This window comes from Musa acuminata, unplaced genomic scaffold (assembly GCF_036884655.1).
Source record: "Musa acuminata AAA Group cultivar baxijiao unplaced genomic scaffold, Cavendish_Baxijiao_AAA HiC_scaffold_208, whole genome shotgun sequence".
Classification (NCBI taxonomy): Eukaryota; Viridiplantae; Streptophyta; class Magnoliopsida; order Zingiberales; family Musaceae; genus Musa; species Musa acuminata.
In genome coordinates, this window is record NW_027020478.1 from 12501 (window position 1) to 32426 (window position 19926).

The window sequence follows — 19926 nt, forward strand, 5'->3', positions numbered from 1 at the left end:
GGATTTTATTGAAATTTCATTTTTTCAGAATAAAAAAATGAAAACTGAACTATAAATTAAGACTGAACTAAGGGATAAACAAAGCAAAGCTAAATTTACCGAAATACTACAAAGTAGAATAAAATAAATTGTATCAATATCCGGATTTTTTGTATATATAGGAAGTTGCAGCTCCGTTTTATGATTTGTTCGGTAGAGAGAGATCTAATTGTTCCAATACATTTTTTGGTCATGGTTGCAAGTTACCACGACATAACATATGGGAAAAGGAGGAGAGAGATTATCAATCACGGAAAAATCGATAGAGAAAAAGCCGGCTATCGGAGTCGAACCGATGACCATCGCATTACAAATGCGATGCTCTAACCTCTGAGCTAAGCGGGCTCACATAACATAACAGAAATAGTATATAGAAATTGAGGAAACTACCGGATTTTAGCTATTAGCTGATCTTATCTATTAGCTATTCGTTTAATATTAACTATGAACTATAACTATATAACTATACTATAACTATATAACTATATAGTATAGTATAGTTCTATATAGTTATATAGTATACTTCTAAACTATATACTATAACTAACTATAATAATAATTCTGACTATTCTTCTGACTATTCTAACTATATCTAACTATAATATACAACATAATGTATTTATTTATATATTTATATTTTATATATTTATATTATGTTAATTATAGCTATAGCGAATCGGTCCTAAGATAAAAAAAAAGATAAGGATAAAGATACAATCTAAATGAAAATGAGACATTCCTCTGGTTTGATTCGGAAAAGGAGGAGATAGGACAAAAAAAAAGAAGAATGAATATCGACCGTTCCACTATTCCAAATCGCACTGTAAAAATGAAAGGGAGGGAGAAACATATATATGTTGGATATATCTATCCATATTGAATTGCGGATACATCAATGATAGAATCATTTCTGATTGAAACAAGGTTCATTCAATATAAATGAACTGATGGGGGATAGCCAAAAAAATCAAACAGCAGCATACACTTTTTCAATATAGAAATCATTATCTAACGAATTCAACGGGTCCAAACAAACAAAATAAATGAAAAGGATAGTTGGAATTCCAACTAGGTCTTGGTATCAAAGGGGATATGGCGAAATCGGTAGACGCTACGGACTTGATTGGATTGAGCCTTAGTATGGAAACCTGCTAAGTGGTAACTTCCAAATTCAGAGAAACCCTGGAATTAAAAATGGGCAATCCTGAGCCAAATCCTTATTTTGAGAAAACAAAGGTTTATAAAACTAGAATTTAAAAGGATAGGTGCAGAGACTCAATGGAAGCTGTTCTAACGAATGGAGTTGACTACGTTTTGTTGGTAGCAGGAATCCGTCTATAAAAATTACAGAAAAGATGGTCCTATATACCTAATACGTATGTATACATACTGCCATATCAAACGATTAATCATGACCCGAATCTATTATATTATAATTATATATAATTATAATATGAAAAATTCAGAGTTATTATGAATCCATTTCAATGGAAGTTGAAGGAAGAATCGAATATTCAATTATGAAATCATTCATTCCAGAGTTTGATAGATCTTTTGAAAAACTGATTAATCGGACGAGAATAAAGAGAGAGTCCCATTCTACATGTCAATACCGACAACAATGAAATTTATAGTAAGAGGAAAATCCGTCGACTTTTTAAATCGTGAGGGTTCAAGTCCCTCTATCCCCAATAAAAAGCCTATTTTACTTCCTAAGTATTTATCCTCTTCTTTTTTTTCATCAGTGGTTCAGTTCAAACAAAATTCACTATCTTTCTCATTCACTCTACTCTTTCACAAACGGATCCGAACTAAAATCCTTGGATCTTATCCCAATTTGGATAGAACCTGTACAAATGAACATATATGGGCAAAGAATCTCTATTATTGAATCATTCACAGTCCATATCATTATCCTTACACTTACTTGTCAAATTTTTTACTACTTTTTAGTCCCTTTAATTAACATAGACACAAGTACTCTACTAGGATGATGCACGGGAAATGGTCGGGATAGCTCAGTTGGTAGAGCAGAGGACTGAAAATCCTCGTGTCACCAGTTCAAATCTGGTTCCTGACACGTAAATAATGTATCGGATAGATATTCATACAAATTAATCGAGATAGATCGGGCGTTAATAGTCTAGAGCATGATACGTATTTACTCATCTAGATGTTACATATTTACTCATCTATTACATATATTTACTCATCTATTACATATTTACTCATCTAGATATATATATATATATATACCTCCCCTTGGGGGGATTGGTTACATATTTACTCATCTAGATGTATATATATATATACCTCCCCTTGGGGGGATTGGTAAAAAATATATGTATGGATGGTTATGGTAAAGAACAAAGTGAGATTATGCTCCCGTCTCTTTTTTCTTTCTTGTTTCTTCATACTGTGCTTTCTCTCATTCAAAAAGAATATTAAGTCTTCATCTATATTCAAAATAAAAATAAATAAGTAAAAGTAAAAAAAAACTTAAAAGTCGAGAGGAGTTAAAAGATAGCAATAGACAGAATGCACTTCAGACACAGTACAAATAAAATCCAATCCCTTTTCATTTCTTCATTTCATATTTTTGACATTTATTCCATTTCTTCACTCTTGCTTACGTTACTTTCCGAGGTCCATCTACATCTAAGTAAGTTATGTGCGCGGTACAAAGTTCATAGTGCAGAACTCTTTTGATTCATCCCATTGTTTCTGCTCATACGAAATGGATATGATCTATTCCAAATTTTGGAATATAAATGAAGTTTTTTTTAGGTTATCCATAATACGAATTAAAGTCCGGTTACTTTCTTTCATCTAGAACGGAACGTAAAAATATTCCTTCACTTGAAAGAAATCTGGAATCGTGTCATAGTCGTATTAAGTAAACATTAATTTCTTATCATTTAATGAGCATCTTGTATTTCATAGAAATTGGGGGTAATATAGTCCTTACGTAGGGGCCAACCTATCCAACTTTCCGGCATCAAAATACGTTTAAGGCGTGGATGATTATCATAAGAGATTCCCAACATATCATAAGATTCGCGTTCTTGAAAATCAGCACTTCTCCAAATCCAGAAAACAGACGGGATTCTAGGATTATTCCTTGGGGCAAATACTTTTATGCATACCTCTTCTGGTTTAGCTATACCATACTGTATTCTCGTAAGATGATACACACTGGCTAAAAATCCGCCTGGTGCTACATCATAGGCACACTGGGAGCGTAAATAATTGTAACCATATACATATGAAATGACAGCAATGGAATCCCAATCCTCGGTTTTTATTTGTAAAGTTTCTATTCCTCGGCAATCAAAGCCCAAAGATCTATGAACTAAATCATGGTTGACTAACCAATCAGATAAACGATCCTGCTGCATCTTCTTGATCTCTCCCACATTTGTATTTGTATGAGTATTTCAATTTACAATGAAATTTTTAAAGATTGACCCTTTCTTTCTTATTCTGCACAAAAGAACCTTACCTTGTCTGATTCACTAATTCATGGGGAGATACTGAACTTTTGGATTTGAAAAATGTTTCAGAAGGTATCTCTGAAGTAGATGGTGATTGATAGAGCAATTCTTGATCATAATTTCCAGTATGAGTACTGCGTCTAACACAAAACTTGTGATTGGTAGTAAAACATCGATTTTCCTGTTGAGACACAGTTCTATCTTCAAAGATTTCTCGAGATATTTTCTTACGAAGTTTCGTTATAGCATCTATAACCGCCTCTGGTTTAGGTGGGCAGCCCGGCAAATAGACATCGACAGGAATTAGCTTATCGACTCCACGAACAGTACTATAAGAATCAGTACTGAACATCCCTCCTGTAATAGTACAAGCTCCCATAGCAATGACATATTTTGGTTCAGGCATTTGCTCATATAATCTTACTAAAGAAGGAGCCATTTTCATTGTTACTGTGCCGGCTGTTAAAATTAGGTCTGCTTGTCTAGGACTCGATCTTGGTACCAATCCATAACGATCAAAGTCGAATCGCGAGCCTATTAATGAAGCAAATTCAATGAAACAACAACTGGTACCGTATAGAAGCGGCCATAAACTGGAAAGTCTTGACCAATTCGAAAGATCATTCAATGTAGTTGAAATAACTGAATTGGTAATTGTTTTGTCAACTAAGGGAAACTCAATCAAATTCATAACTGTCTCAATGTAATCTTTTCCTTCATTTTTATTTTGATTGTCTGAATATTCAGTTAAGACCATTCCAATGCTCCTTTTCGCCATGCATAAACTGAACCAACAATTGGGATAAGCACAAAAATTAAAGCTTCGATAAATACAGATACACCCAATACATCGAAACTCATTGCCCATGGATAAAGAAAGACCGTTTCAACATCAAAAACAACAAAAACTAGAGCAAACATGTAATAGCGGATTCGAAATTGTAACCAAGCATCCCCAATGGGTTCTATACCCGATTCATAACTAGAGAGCTTCTCTGGTCCTTCACTAACCGGGGCTAAAACTCCGGAAATTACAAATGCCAAGATAGGAATAACGCTTGATATTATTAGAAATGCCCAGAAAATATCATATTCGTGAAGCAGAAACATAAATGTACTCCTATTAATGTGGAATATGCTGAATTATTCGATTCGAATCGGAATTGTCAATTCATCCATAACTTCTTATCTTAGGCGAAACAAGAATTGATTTTGATCAAATCAAACTGCATAGTTTAGAGTTTGTTTGCTGTGGGGCATGTTTTGTTTAAAGATTCATCTAATGGAATCCCACTTACATTTTGGATTTCGATTCTATTTAGATATGGTGTAGACATAGGATGCTCTTACACAAACAAAACTCTCTCACTTTGTCTTGGGTTCTCTATCCTCTAGAAAAAGGTAATAAAATACTAAAATATCCTATGCCTATAACTATTCCTATGCCTATAACTATAATAAATATCAATACCCTATAATAGTAAAGTAAATATCCTATAATTAAATACTATGAATACTATATTCATTAGAATACTATGTTGATTATATATAATCAACATAATGAAATAATAATAATTTCATTTCCTTTTTTTAAAACTTAAATTTTTCAATAGTCATATGGGGTAAAATGTCTAGGGATTTCTAGCATATTCTATATTATTCGAAGTATTCCTTTTTCATTAAAATCTGGGTATAGGATCATTGCTTCTATTGATTTGATACGAATATGAATACATAATCTAATGCATCGAATGATTTTTTATCTTTTTCTTGTCCTAGATTTCATTTCTATTTTTCTTAATTGATTCAATCCGTTGAATTGAGAGGTGACATATAACAACTTATATCTTTCTATACAAAAAATTGGAAACTTGGAACCTGTACTATCCCACCTCCTCAGAAATAAATAAGAAGAATCGAGTTATTTCATTAGAGTTAGAATGAAAGATTCATTCTATTTCGGACCAATCTCTAATACTAAACAAAGATTACGATTTGGAATGAACCAAAATACTTGTTTGTTTTGTTACGGCAATAACGCTTAATAATATAATGGTAAGACCAAGCAATGGGTTAGATTTCGCTACAAGAAAAAGGTTTTACAGCAAACCTATACTAGACAATGAAACATAGCAAAGAGTGGAGTAGTATAATCGACGGAATCATAAATGATTTACATAACATTTTCAAATAGAAAGAATCACACATTATCGAATGATTCGACGGACCAAATCAAATCCACAAACCCACTCAACTCATAGAATATAGAAGAAGAAACGTTAATATATTTAGGCCCAATTCGTTATCTCTCCATTATCTCTGAATCAATCAATAAGGTTGCTCTTGTTCTGCCAAAAAACGATTAGTGATTAGTTAGGGGGATTCTCCAAATACAAGACAAGACCCAAGACCAAGAAAAGAATAGGTCCTAGACCCATGTGACTTAGGATTAGACTTGGTTGGTCCCATAGAAATGAAAACCATACTAAACTATATACTAAACACTAAACTATATACTAAACAAAAATATAATATATTAGGATTAGGGCTATACGGACTCGAACCGTAGACCTTCTCGGTAAAACAGATCAAACTGATTATTATCGAAATGATTCGAACTGTTTCAAAGACCCAACATGCATTTTGTTGCATTGGGCTCTTTCATCAACTGATGTAAAGATCAGTTAGTCCACCATATTTTTTCTTTAGAGGAAGATAATGAGATGGTTCCATGTGCTCTGATTTATTATTTGTATTCTGATCTAGGAGCAATACCAAAGTGTTTCAAAGAAGGGTTATCTTGACTTAGGTCTGCCTTCGGCCTAGATCAACCTAAGTTAAATGGAATCTCTATCGCTCCGCTGCAACAGTCGAATATGAGACTTCATACACCTTAAAGTTCATAGGACGAAAAGAGGTTATTTTGAGGCCCTTATACTCATTATGCCTAGCATTGAATGGGCTGGGTATTTACCTTATCAACTATCAAATCAATGGCGGGTTCTATTTGATTTGGCAACTGAATTCGCGCCTGAATCGGACCGAACCAAATATTTGTCAGGCTATTGTTCTCTTGTTCCCTCGAACCTATGGAGTAAGACATCGATTTCTCAATACGATCAATTATGTTCATTGCATAATAGGCTCCTTTGAAAAGCATTGGCGCGCGTGTAAACGAGGTGCTCTACCAACTGAGCTATAGCCCTTGTCATAGACATCTTAACATATAGATAATTTCTTGTCAAGATGGATATTCCATAATCCACATCATAGCTCTCTGATCTATTTATTTTATTTACGCTTAACAGAACAGATTTATTTACGCTTAACAGAACAGATTAGTATTGCTTAGAAATAATATTCCACCTATAATCCCCGAAGTGATGGGTTCTTTTTGTGGTGATAAATGACCTACTTAACTCAGTGGTTAGAGTATTGCTTTCATACGGCGGGAGTCATTGGTTCAAATCCAATAGTAGGTAGAACTTATTAGATACCGGAGTCGATGAAATGATATCTAATAAGTTTTTCTACCCCATCTTCTTTTTTTGTTTTATCAGATTAGACTTGATTGTGTTCAATTGGCAGAATCAACATGTGGTGTATAATAAAGAACTTTTTAAAAACTTCTCTTTATTATTTTGATGTATTGACTTGACTAGTAGGAAATAACATTGACAGCCTCTACTCGTGTCCTAGCTCGTCTGAGAGCTAGATTCGCTTCAATTGCTTGTCTCTTACCCTCAGCTCTACTCAAGTTAGCTTCAGCTATTTCAAGAGCTTGTTGAGCTTCTTGCGGATCAATGTCAGTACTTATTTCCGCATCATTTCCTAAAATGGTGATTTCATTATTACCTATTCTAGCGAAACCACCCATCAGAGCCACCGTTAACCATTGGTCGTTGTTGAGGCGTATTCTCAAAAGACCTATATCTACAGCCGTGGCAATAGGGGCGTGGTTTGGTAATACGCCAATTTGGCCACTATTAGTAGATAAAATTATTTCTTTCACTTCTGAGTCCCAAATAATTCGATTAGGAGTCAGTACACAAAGATTTAAGGTCATTTCTTCAATTTGCTCTCCTCTTCTAAGTTCATAGCTTTCGCGGTAGCTTCATCGATGTTACCTACTAAATAAAAGGCCTGCTCGGGAAGACTGTCTAATTCTCCGGAAAGGATCAGTTGAAACCCCCTAATTGTTTCTGCAAGACCAACATATTTTCCTGGAGAACCAGTAAATACTTCTGCCACGAAGAAGGGTTGTGATAAGAAACGCTCGATTTTTCGTGCTCTTGCTACAGTTAAACGATCTTCTTCGGATAATTCGTCCAACCCAAGAATAGCTATAATGTCCTGAAGTTCTTTGTAACGTTGTGAAGTTTGCTTAACTCTTTGCGCAGTTTCATAATGTTCCTCGCCAACGATCCGAGGTTGTAACATAGTTGACGTTGAATCTAAAGGATCCACTGCTGGATAAATACCTTTGGCAGCTAATCCTCTCGATAATACGGTAGTAGCATCTAAATGTGCAAATGTCGTGGCAGGAGCAGGGTCGGTCAAATCGTCCGCAGGTACATAAACGGCTTGGATCGAAGTTATAGATCCCTCTTTGGTAGAAGTAATTCTTTCTTGCAAAGAACCCATTTCTGTACTAAGGGTAGGTTGATAACCCACTGCAGAAGGCATTCTCCCCAATAAGGCGGATACTTCTGATCCTGCTTGGACGAAACGAAAGATATTGTCGATGAATAGAAGTACGTCTTGTTCATTAACATCCCGGAAATATTCCGCCATAGTTAGGGCAGTCAAACCAACTCTCATACGAGCTCCCGGCGGTTCATTCATTTGACCGTAGACTAGAGCTACTTTTGATTCTGCAATATTTTTTTCATTAATTACTCCGGATTCTTTCATTTCCATGTAAAGATCATTTCCTTCACGAGTACGTTCGCCTACTCCGCCAAATACAGATACGCCTCCATGAGCTTTGGCAATGTTGTTGATCAATTCCATGATGAGTACTGTTTTACCTACTCCAGCTCCTCCAAATAGTCCGATTTTTCCTCCACGGCGATAAGGAGCTAAAAGATCCACTACTTTAATTCCTGTTTCAAAGATTGATAATTTCGTCTCTAACTGTATAAAGGCAGGTGCAGGTCTATGAATAGGAGATGTTGTGCTAGTATCTACAGGACCTAAATTATCAACAGGCTCCCCAAGAACGTTGAAAATTCGTCCGAGGGTAGCTCCACCGACTGGAACGCTTAGAGGAGCTCCCGTGTCAATCACTTCCATTCCTCTCATCAGTCCATCTGTAGCACTCATAGCTACAGCTCTAACTCGATTATTTCCTAATAATTGTTGTACCTCACAAGTCACATTAATTTGCTGACCAATAGTATCTCGACCCTTAACTACCAAAGCGTTATAAATATTAGGCATCTTGCCCGGAGGAAAAACAACATCCAGTACTGGGCCAATAATTTGAGCGATACGCCCTAGGTTTTGTTCTTCAAGTGTGGAAACCGCAGGACTAGAAGGGGTAGGATTGATTCTCATAATTATAATTAAAGTAAAGTATGTCGAAAGTTTTTTTGAATAGTGCCATGCCAAGTCGAAAATAAATGTCCGATAGCAAGTTGATCGGTTAATTCAATAAGAAATAAATGGGAGTTAGCACTTGATTTAGTTGGTACCACCCAACCGAATACGATTCAATCGTTTACTCATTCAATTACTCATTCAATGAGTCAATTTTCAAGTTCAGCCAATCCTTCTTTTTTTCAAAAGAAATATTAAGTACATGAAATCACGAGTAAGTCTCTTTCATTTCTCTATCATTATAGAAAAACCATCCGTATTAGATTCTATTATCTATAGAATTCGAACCCGAACTCCATTTATGATTCATTATTTCGATCTAATTGGCCATTGTTCTTTTTTTTTTTTGAATAGATATTGGATTTCCGCCTATCTATTCTTTATACCCTTTTAGGATGAATTATGCCTATTTTCACATCTAGGATTTACATATACAACATATATCACTGTCAAGAGTGAATTTTTCTTAGTATTTGGATTCAAAATAAGAAGGAGATCCATTTGATTTTATTGTAAACTTGCAAAACAAACATTGGGTTTGGGTTGCGCCATATATATCAAAGAGTATACAATAATGATGTATTTGGAGTATACAATAATGATGTATTTGATGAATCAAATACATGGTCTAATAATGAACCATTTCATTTTAACATAACATTGAAATTAGTTGATAATATTAGTTGAATATTTTTTTTCTTTTTTTTTATTTTTATTTTTGTCAAAGGTTTCATTCATGCATAATCTATATCGAGTAGACCTTGTCGTTGTGAGAATTCTTAATTCATGAGTTGTAGGGAGGGACTTATGTCACCACAAACAGAGACTAAAGCAAGTGTTGGATTTAAAGCTGGTGTTAAAGATTACAAATTGAATTATTATACTCCTGACTACGAAGTCAAAGATACTGATATCTTGGCAGCATTCCGAGTAACTCCTCAACCTGGAGTTCCGCCCGAAGAAGCAGGGGCTGCGGTAGCTGCCGAATCTTCTACTGGTACATGGACAACTGTGTGGACTGATGGACTTACCAGTCTTGATCGTTACAAAGGGCGATGCTACCACATCGAGGCCGTTGTTGGGGAGGAAAATCAATATATTGCTTATGTAGCTTATCCTTTAGACCTTTTTGAAGAAGGTTCTGTTACTAACATGTTTACTTCCATTGTGGGTAATGTATTTGGTTTCAAAGCCTTACGAGCTCTACGTCTGGAGGATCTGCGAATTCCCACTTCTTATTCCAAAACTTTCCAAGGCCCGCCTCACGGCATTCAGGTTGAAAGAGATAAGTTGAACAAGTATGGTCGTCCCCTATTGGGATGCACTATTAAACCAAAATTGGGATTATCTGCAAAAAACTACGGTAGAGCGGTTTATGAATGTCTACGTGGTGGACTTGATTTTACCAAAGATGATGAAAACGTAAACTCACAACCATTTATGCGTTGGAGAGATCGTTTCTTATTTTGCACCGAAGCACTTTTTAAAGCGCAGGCCGAAACAGGTGAAATCAAAGGACATTACTTGAATGCTACTGCGGGTACATGTGAAGAAATGATGAAAAGGGCCATATGTGCCAGAGAATTAGGAGTTCCTATCGTAATGCATGACTACTTAACTGGTGGATTCACTGCAAATACTAGCTTGGCTCATTATTGCCGTGACAACGGCCTACTTCTTCACATCCATCGCGCAATGCATGCAGTTATTGATAGACAGAAAAATCATGGTATGCATTTCCGTGTACTAGCTAAAGCATTACGTATGTCTGGTGGAGATCATATTCACGCCGGTACAGTAGTAGGTAAACTGGAAGGGGAACGTGAGATGACTTTAGGTTTCGTTGATTTATTACGTGATGATTATATCGAAAAAGACCGAAGTCGCGGTATTTTCTTCACTCAAGATTGGGTCTCTATGCCAGGTGTTCTGCCCGTGGCTTCAGGGGGTATTCATGTTTGGCATATGCCTGCTCTGACCGAAATCTTTGGGGATGATTCCGTACTACAGTTTGGCGGAGGAACTTTAGGACACCCTTGGGGAAATGCACCTGGTGCAGTAGCTAATAGGGTGGCTTTAGAGGCGTGTGTACAAGCTCGTAATGAGGGACGTGATCTTGCTCGTGAAGGTAATGAAATTATCCGTGAAGCTAGCAAATGGAGCCCTGAACTAGCCGCTGCTTGTGAAGTATGGAAAGAGATCAAATTCGAATTCGAACCAGTAGATAAGCTAGATAAAGAGAAAAAGTAAGTGTGCATAATTCAGTAATTCCTGTTTGTTCTCCTAATTGATTGCAATTAAAGTCGGCCCAATCTTTTCCTAAAAAAAAGATTGGGCCGATTGCCGAATAAAAAAAAAAAGAATGAGCATTCTATACTATGTATTTGCATATATCTTTTATATGTACAGATGTACAGATCTTACCTATATATATACAAGATAAGATCGAAGACTAAACAACTCAATACTTCTATTGTTTGTTGTTGGATCCATAGGATTGGATTAATTATGGATCCTTGGGATTGGTGGACTTTTTTATATCTCCTAGTTTCAGGCCATAGATCAAGCCAAGGGAAAGGCTCCTTTACCCATCCTATATATTGTCTTTTTCGTTCCATGTTAAAATAGAAACTTAATTATTTGATTATACGAGAACAAATTCTTTATTCTTTATTTATAGAAATAAACAACTATCTCTATTTTCGATGAGAATTTGTACATCACATGGAAGAAAGCTGTGTCTTTCTATTTTAAAATTTATAAAAAGATTCTATCAATATATATTGAAGTGATACCTCGGCTTCCCACAAAGGAGAATCATTTCTTTCAATACTTACTCGTTCTTTCAATACTTACTCGTTATTAATTAACAATCCTAATGATTAGGATTAGATTCGTATGCTTAATTCTGATAAGAAATCAAATAGTGAAAGTAAAATGATTATCCATCGAATGTATTGTATTTCATCAAATAGGGGGTAGAAAGACTCTATGGGAAAATGGTGGTTCCGTTCGATGTTGTCTAACGAGAAGTTAGAACATAGGTGTGGGCTAAGTAAATCTAGGTGTGGGCTAAGTAAATCAATGGATAGTCTTGATGGTATTGGACATACCAGTAGAAGTGAACAACCTATTCTAAACGATACGAAGAACGATACGAAGAAAAAGATTCCTAGTTGGAATCATAGTGGTAATTATAGTTTCACTAATGTTGATTCTTTATTTGAAATCAAGGATATTTGGAGTTTGATCTCTGATGACACTTTTTTAGTTAGGGATAGTAATGGTGACAGTTACTCTGTATATTTTGATATTGAAAATCAGATTTTTGAGGTTGACAATGATAGTTCTTTTCTGAGTGAACTAGAAAAAAAACTTTCTAGTTATTTGAGTAGGGGGTCTAAGAAAAAGAATCACTACTATTATCATTACATGTATGATACTCAATCTGGTTGGAATAATCACATTAATAGTTGCATTGATAGTTATCTTCGTTTTGAAGTCAGTATTAATAGTTCTATTTCGGGTAGTACCAACAATTACAGTGACAGTTACTTTTATAACTTCATTTGTACTGAAAATAGAAATAGTAGTGAGAGCGGTAGGTCTAGTAAAAGAACTAGAAAAAATTTCAATGATTTCCATGAAGAGGTGGAATCCGATTTCCATGAAGAAGTAGAATTCCACGAAGAAGTAGAATCCGACTTCCATGAAGAAGTAGAATCCGATTTCCATGAAGAAGTAGAATTCCACGAAGAAGTAGAATCCAATGATTTCAATGAAGAAGTAGAATCTGATTTCAATGAAGAAGTGGAATCCGATTTCAATGAAGAAGTGGAATCCGATTTCAATGAAGAAGTGGAATCCGATTTCAATGAAGAAGTGGAATCCGATTTCAATGAAGAAGTAGAATTCCATGAAGAAGTAGAATTCCATGAAGAAGTAGAATCCGACTTCCATGAAGAAGTAGAATCCAATGATTTCAATATAAATCAAAAATACAAACATTTATGGGTTCAATGCGAAAATTGTTATGGATTAAATTATAAAAAATTTTTTAAGTCAAAAATGAATATTTGTGAACAGTGTGGATATCATTTGAAAATGAGTAGTTCAGATAGAATTGAACTTTCGATTGATCCCGGAACTTGGGATCCTCTGGATAAAGATATGATATCTATAGACCCCATTGATTTTCGTTCAAAAGAGGAACCTTATGGAGATCGTATCGATTCTTATCAAAGAAGGACAGGTTTAGCTGATGCTATTCAAACAGGCATAGGTCAAATAAATGGTATTCCCGTAGCAATTGGCGTTATGGATTTTCAGTTTATGGGAGGTAGTATGGGATCCGTAGTAGGCGAGAAAATTACTCGTTTGATCGAGTATGCTACTAATCGATCTCTACCTGTCATTATTGTGTGTGCTTCTGGAGGAGCACGCATGCAAGAAGGAAGTTTGAGCTTGATGCAAATGGCTAAAATATCTTCTGCTTCATCTAATTATCAATCAGATAAAAAGTTATTCTATGTATCAATTCTTACATCTCCTACAACTGGTGGAGTAACAGCCAGTTTTGGTATGTTGGGGGATATCATTATTGCTGAACCTAACGCCTACATTGCATTTGCGGGTAAAAGAGTAATTGAACAAACATTAAAAAAGGTAATACCTGAAGGTTCACAAGTGTCTGAGTATTTATTCCATAAAGGTTTATTCGACCCAATAGTACCACGTAATCTTTTAAAAGGTGTTCTGGGTGAGTTATTTCAGCTCCACGGTTTCTTTCCCTTGAATCCAAGTTCAAAAATGTAAAGTATAGCACTAGATTCAGTTATTTTATTTGTAGCGAACAAGTATTTAATTCGTCGTAATCAGGTGTTTTCTTTGGTGACATAAGTTCTCCTTGTAATAAGAGACAGAGGTTTCGGATAATTTTTATTTTATATTTTATTATATTTTATTTATTATATTTTAGAATATAGAATATATAGTTTTAGAATATAGAATATATAGTTTCTATCTAGTCATTTTCTATCTAATCATATAGAATTATAGTTGATATTACTTATTACTTATAAATAAATATTATAAATAAATAATATTTATTATAATTTTTTATAATATATTTATAATATAATAATGGCTTGATATAATATAATAATGGCTTGATATTACTTATAATAGATATATCATAAGTAATAGATATATCATAAGAAGATATCTTTCTAATAGATAGAAATATTAAAACAGATAGAAATATTAAATTGAGGCACCTATTCTATGACAGATCCCAACTTACCCTCTATTTTTGTGCCTTTAGTGGGCCTAGTATTTCCGGCAATTGCAATGGTTTCCTTATTTCTTCATGTCCAAAAAAATAAGATTGTCTAGACCCAATGGGACCGAATCTTATCAATTTATTTCAACACTGGATGATAATACAGATATTTATCTCGTGTAATATGGTATGATATGTGGCTCTTTCCGAACACACAAATGAAAGAATCGTTATGCGGATATATGATATCTGCATAAATGCATGTATATGTGAATATAGCTGGTTCAAAATGGATTAGTGAATATTTTAAATAGAAAGTCAATGTATCTAACCAATTACTCTCCTAATGTTTCACATCAGAATAGTGCTAGTTGATGAAAGTTACTTCGGGATCAAGAAAGGTAAAGTCAAATTTATTTGGGTTATTCGCTCAATTCCAATCGAATGCACTGGATCTAGTATAGTATGAATTGGCGATCAGAACATATATGGATAGAACTTATAACGGGGTCTCGAAAAACGAGTAATTTTTGCTGGGCCTGTATCCTTTTTTTAGGTTCACTAGGATTCTTAGTGGTTGGAACTTCCAGTTATCTTGGTAGGAATTTGATACCCGTATTTACATCTCAGCAAATCATTTTTTTTCCACAAGGGATCGTGATGTCTTTCTACGGGATCGCGGGTCTATTCATTAGCTCGTATTTGTGGTGCACAATTTCGTGGAATGTAGGTAGCGGTTATGACCGATTCGATAGAAAAGAAGGAATAGTGTGTATTTTTCGCTGGGGATTTCCTGGAATAAATCGTCGCATCTTCCTTCGCTTCTTTATGAGAGATATCCAATCAATCAGAATAGAGGTTAAAGAGGGTCTTTATACTCGTCGTGTCCTTTATATGGAAATCAGAGGCCAAGGAGCCATTCCCTTGACTCGTACTGATGAGAATTTTACTCCACGAGAAATTGAACAAAAAGCTGCCGAATTGGCCTATTTCTTGCGCGTACCAATTGAAGTATTTTGAAACGAACTGAAGTGAAGAATAAAATGAAGAATAAATATTTTCTCAAGATGGGGGAAGGAACTTGCTAATTCCTCTTTTAATACAACTGAAGTTTCTTCATTCTTTTATACTAGAAAAAGGTCTAATCTAACTAACGAATCTAATCTAATAAGTATAGATATAAATTCATCAAACCTATCCGAACATGTATTTCGTAATACAGAATTCATCTTTTTAGGCCCAAGATTTGGAATTGATACCCTTTTCTGGTTAGACGGTGAAACATTTCGAAAGAATTAATTGATCCAGGGGGAGTTTTTTCGTCTCGAAACTCGATTCGTTACTTCAAGTGGGTTTTCGAGTATTCATCGAAAGGAACAAATGAAAATAAAATTGGTTCAAATTTGCCCAATTGAGATATCTGGAATAATATTTATTTCTTTTTTTCTCATTTTCATCCGAAAAGAACTCTTATTCTATGTCTATATTCCTTCTAAATCAAAAAAAAAATAAAATTATTACACAATAATAGGAAAGGAATAGACCCATAGGTCAATACCTTGTTATACAACTCGTGCTTCAAAGAAATATCAGATCAGATAGAGTCAACGAATGAAGCAGGTTCATTAACAATTCAATTCACAGAAAAAAAAAAATGAAAAAAAAGAAAGCATCGGCCTCCCTCCCATATCTCGCATCTATAGTATTTTTGCCCTGGTGGGTCTCTTTCTCATTTAATAAATGTCTGGAACCTTGGGTTACTAATTGGTGGAATACCAGGCAATCCGAAAATTTTTTGAATCATATTCAAGAGAAAAACGTTCTGGAAAGATTCATAGAATTAGAAGAACTATTCCTATTGGACGAAATGATAAAGGAGTACCCGGAAACGCATATACAAAAACTTCATATAGAAATACACAAGGAAACAATACAATTAGTCAAAGCACACAATGAATATGATCTCCATATCATTTTGCATTTCTCGACAAATATAATCTGTTTCGCTATTCTAAGTGGTTATTTTATTCTGAGTAATGAAGAACTCGTCATTCTTAATTCTTGGGTTCAGGAATTCCTCTATAACTTAAGTGACACAATAAAAGCTTTTTCTATTCTTTTAGTTACTGATTTATGGATCGGATTTCACTCGACCCATGGTTGGGAACTAATGATTGGTTCGGTCTACAACGATTTTGGATTGGATCATAACGATCAAATTATATCTGGTCTTGTTTCCACTTTTCCAGTTATTCTAGATACAATTGTGAAATATTGGATCTTCCTTTTTTTAAATCGTGTATCTCCTTCGCTTGTAGTAATTTATCATTCAATGAATGAATAAAGAACTCATTTGATCTTATTATATCAATCAAATCAGAATCTTTCTTCGTGTATAAAGAAAGTATTTTCAATTTGACTTAATTCTTTATACTTTTATCTGTTCAAGGTATTCGTCCTATATTCCAGTACAATTATTCCAGTACAATGACAGACTCGTGTATAGGGAACTATACTAGCTACCTATCTAATTTATTGTAGAAATTCGGGGATCAATGATTGGACATGCAAAATAAAAATACTTTTTCTTGGGTAAAGGAAGAGATGACTCGATCCATTTCTGTATCGATCATGATATATGTAATAACTCGGGCATCTATTTCAAATGCATATCCCATTTTTGCGCAGCAGGGTTATGAAAACCCGCGAGAAGCAACGGGACGAATTGTATGTGCCAATTGCCATTTAGCTAATAAACCCGTGGATATTGAAGTTCCGCAAGCTGTGCTTCCTGATACTGTATTTGAAGCAGTTGTTCGAATCCCTTATGATAAGCAACTGAAACAAGTTCTTGCTAATGGTAAAAAGGGGACTTTGAATGTGGGGGCTGTTCTCATTTTACCCGACGGATTCGAATTAGCCCCCCTTGATCGTATTTCTCCTGAGTTGAAAGAAAAGATAGGAAATCTGTCTTTTCAGAGTTATCGTCCCAACAAAAGAAATATTATTGTGATAGGTCCTGTTCCCGGTCAGAAATATAGTGAAATCGTCTTTCCCATTCTTTCCCCCGACCCTGCTACGAAGAAAGACGTTCACTTCTTAAAATATCCCATATACGTAGGTGGGAACAGAGGAAGGGGTCAGATTTATCCTGATGGTAGCAAAAGTAACAATACAGTCTATAATGCTACATCAGCAGGTATAGTAAGCAGAATAGTACGTAAAGAAAAAGGGGGATATGAAATAACCATAGTTGATGCATCGGATGGACATCAAGTGGTTGATATTATACCTCCAGGACCAGAACTTCTTGTTTCAGAGGGTGAATCCATCAAGCTTGATCAACCATTAACAAGCAATCCCAATGTGGGAGGCTTTGGTCAGGGAGATGCAGAAATAGTGCTTCAAGACCCATTACGGGTCCAAGGTCTTTTGTTCTTCTTGGCATCTGTTATTTTGGCACAAGTTTTTTTGGTTCTTAAAAAGAAACAGTTTGAAAAGGTTCAATTGTACGAAATGAATTTCTAGGTGCAGAGATTCCTTAACATCAAGTTGGTAAAAAGCGCCGAATTTTTTTTGATCCATACAATTATGTATGATCAAAAAATCTGTAAACCTTTTTGGTTGCTTTGTTTATACTTTTTTTTCGTTTTGCGGGATGTCTGGAATTCATTACTTGTATCCTATTCTTAGTAATAGACAATAGACATACAAAGAAAGAGAATACAGAGCAAGGATGGGAAAAATGAAAGAAAGAAATCCTTTTAGGAGGGATTACTAGTCTTACGAGTCTTCTATTCGACACAAGAAAAGGGCGGAAAATCCTTTTTCTTGTGTCGTCTTATATCGAAATAATAATGATTTTTTCTCCTGTTCGTCAAAGATTACCATTCCTTCTTTTCCGGGTCCACCAGAACTCTTTTGGTTAGATTCATAGGAAGTTGTGGACAAACAAAAAGAGAGAAAGGATTAGGGGAATAATTGATTGAGCAAATAGAACTTCTTCAATTAACTTAAACTTTTAACTTAGAGAAATTATTCAAGAGAAATTATTCAAACAAATTATATTATAGAGTTTTATAGAGTAAGTTCTATAGAGTAAGTTCTATTAGTAGTTTAGTATAGAAATTATTTGCAGGATGTCTCATGCGTAGAAATCTATATAATATTGTATTATTCAGAAAATCCATTGATTACTCTTTTCTTGTTTCTTCATAAGAGTTAATATTATGGAGGAAAGGAAGAACAGAGACTATGAATCAATCAATAGATTCAATTCTTCAAAAACATTATTAAGAAACAAAAGAATAGAGTGGTTTGAAACATCAGAGCAAAGGATCCGTTTTGTCATTTCATTTCTACGAATATAATATTTTGATTATGTTGACTGGCCAATTTGTATGTTATGGAATAGATCATAATCTTCCTATAAGAGTAAGAAAAGAACTCAACGGGACCTTATCGCTCTAATTAGACAAAGGAGGGTAAGGTCCCGTTGAGTTCTTTTCTTACTCTTTCATGTCTACAATCCGGTTTATCCGATTACTAGAGAGATGAACCCAACCCAGAATATGAACCGTAAAAGAAAACACCTATTAAACCGATCACAGGAATACCAGTTACAGTACCAACCAGCCAAAGAGGAATCCTTCCAGTAGTATCGGCCATTTCCCCTACTTTCCTCCACATTTTCTCAAATGGTCGTGCTAGAGACAAAAACAGTCATGGATAATTATGAGGATGGTATCTTTCCGAATGGGATAAGAGAATTCCTACTATTCTCTTTCTTTCTTTCAATTGAAGAAATAATTGGAAAATAAAACAGCAAGTACAAAAATGAGTAATAAACCCCAGTATAGACTGGTACGATTCAATTCAACATTTTGTTCATTCGGGTTTGATTGTGTCATAGCTCTATAATTCAAATTAGGTTTATCGTTGGATGAACTGCATTGCTGATATTGACCCCAAAAAAGAAACGGTAGGTACAGCTAGTCCGTGAACAGCCAACCATCGCACTGTAAAAATTGGATAGGTTCGATCTATGGTCATTGGGGGCCTCCTAAAAGGATTTACTAAATTCATCAAGTTGTTCCAAAGAATCAAAACGGCCGGTTATCAATGGAATACCTTGTCGGCTCTCTGTGAAATACTCGTTTGGCCGAGGACTTCCAAACACGTCGTAAGCTAAACCCGTACTGACGAATAACCAACCCGCAATGAATAGGGAAGGTATAGTAATGCTATGAATGACCCAGTATCGAATACTGGTAATAATATCAGCAAAAGAACGTTCTCCCGTGCTTCCAGACATTCTGAGCTCCACAAATTTTTGTACATTCAAAAAAGGGAATCGATTCCTTGAAAGATGGGATCAGTAAATGGAAAACTACTGATATTGCATCTTTGTGAGATCGTCAATTTTGTACCAAAGGTTTATTTCAAGTATACCGAATCAGTATAGCTATCCTTCCTCTGGCACAGCAACGCAGTCTCGATCGGTACCGAAAT

At 35.0% G+C, this 19926-nt stretch overlaps 4 protein-coding genes and 2 non-coding genes across 6 annotated transcripts; 4 read left to right on the plus strand and 2 right to left on the minus strand.

Moving 5' to 3' along the window:
• Window positions 1–311: 311 nt before the first annotated feature.
• Window positions 312–384, minus strand: TRNAT-UGU (transfer RNA threonine (anticodon UGU)). The gene has a single exon. It is a non-coding gene; the product is annotated as a tRNA-Thr (tRNA).
• Window positions 385–2046: 1662 nt separating this feature from the next.
• TRNAF-GAA (transfer RNA phenylalanine (anticodon GAA)) lies at window positions 2047–2119 on the plus strand. The gene has a single exon. It is a non-coding gene; the product is annotated as a tRNA-Phe (tRNA).
• Window positions 2120–6076: 3957 nt separating this feature from the next.
• On the minus strand, window positions 6077–9092 carry LOC135656943 (ATP synthase subunit beta, chloroplastic). The gene has a single exon (XM_065175902.1). It carries the CDS (start codon window positions 9090–9092, stop codon window positions 7596–7598), a length of 1497 nt encoding a protein of 498 aa, XP_065031974.1. The 3' UTR covers window positions 6077–7595.
• An 828-nt stretch (window positions 9093–9920) lies between these two features.
• LOC135656944 (ribulose bisphosphate carboxylase large chain) lies at window positions 9921–11463 on the plus strand. Its single transcript, XM_065175903.1, has one exon. It carries the CDS (start codon window positions 9921–9923, stop codon window positions 11382–11384), a length of 1464 nt encoding a protein of 487 aa, XP_065031975.1. The 3' UTR covers window positions 11385–11463.
• Window positions 11464–12056: 593 nt separating this feature from the next.
• On the plus strand, window positions 12057–16087 carry LOC135656942 (acetyl-coenzyme A carboxylase carboxyl transferase subunit beta, chloroplastic-like). Its single transcript, XM_065175901.1, has one exon. The coding sequence runs from the start codon at window positions 12126–12128 to the stop codon at window positions 13947–13949; it is 1824 nt and encodes a 607-aa protein (XP_065031973.1). The 5' UTR covers window positions 12057–12125; the 3' UTR covers window positions 13950–16087.
• On the plus strand, window positions 14739–19624 carry LOC135656945 (cytochrome f). Its single transcript, XM_065175904.1, has one exon. It carries the CDS (start codon window positions 16981–16983, stop codon window positions 17941–17943), a length of 963 nt encoding a protein of 320 aa, XP_065031976.1. The 5' UTR covers window positions 14739–16980; the 3' UTR covers window positions 17944–19624.
• The last annotated feature ends 302 nt before the right edge of the window (window positions 19625–19926 follow it).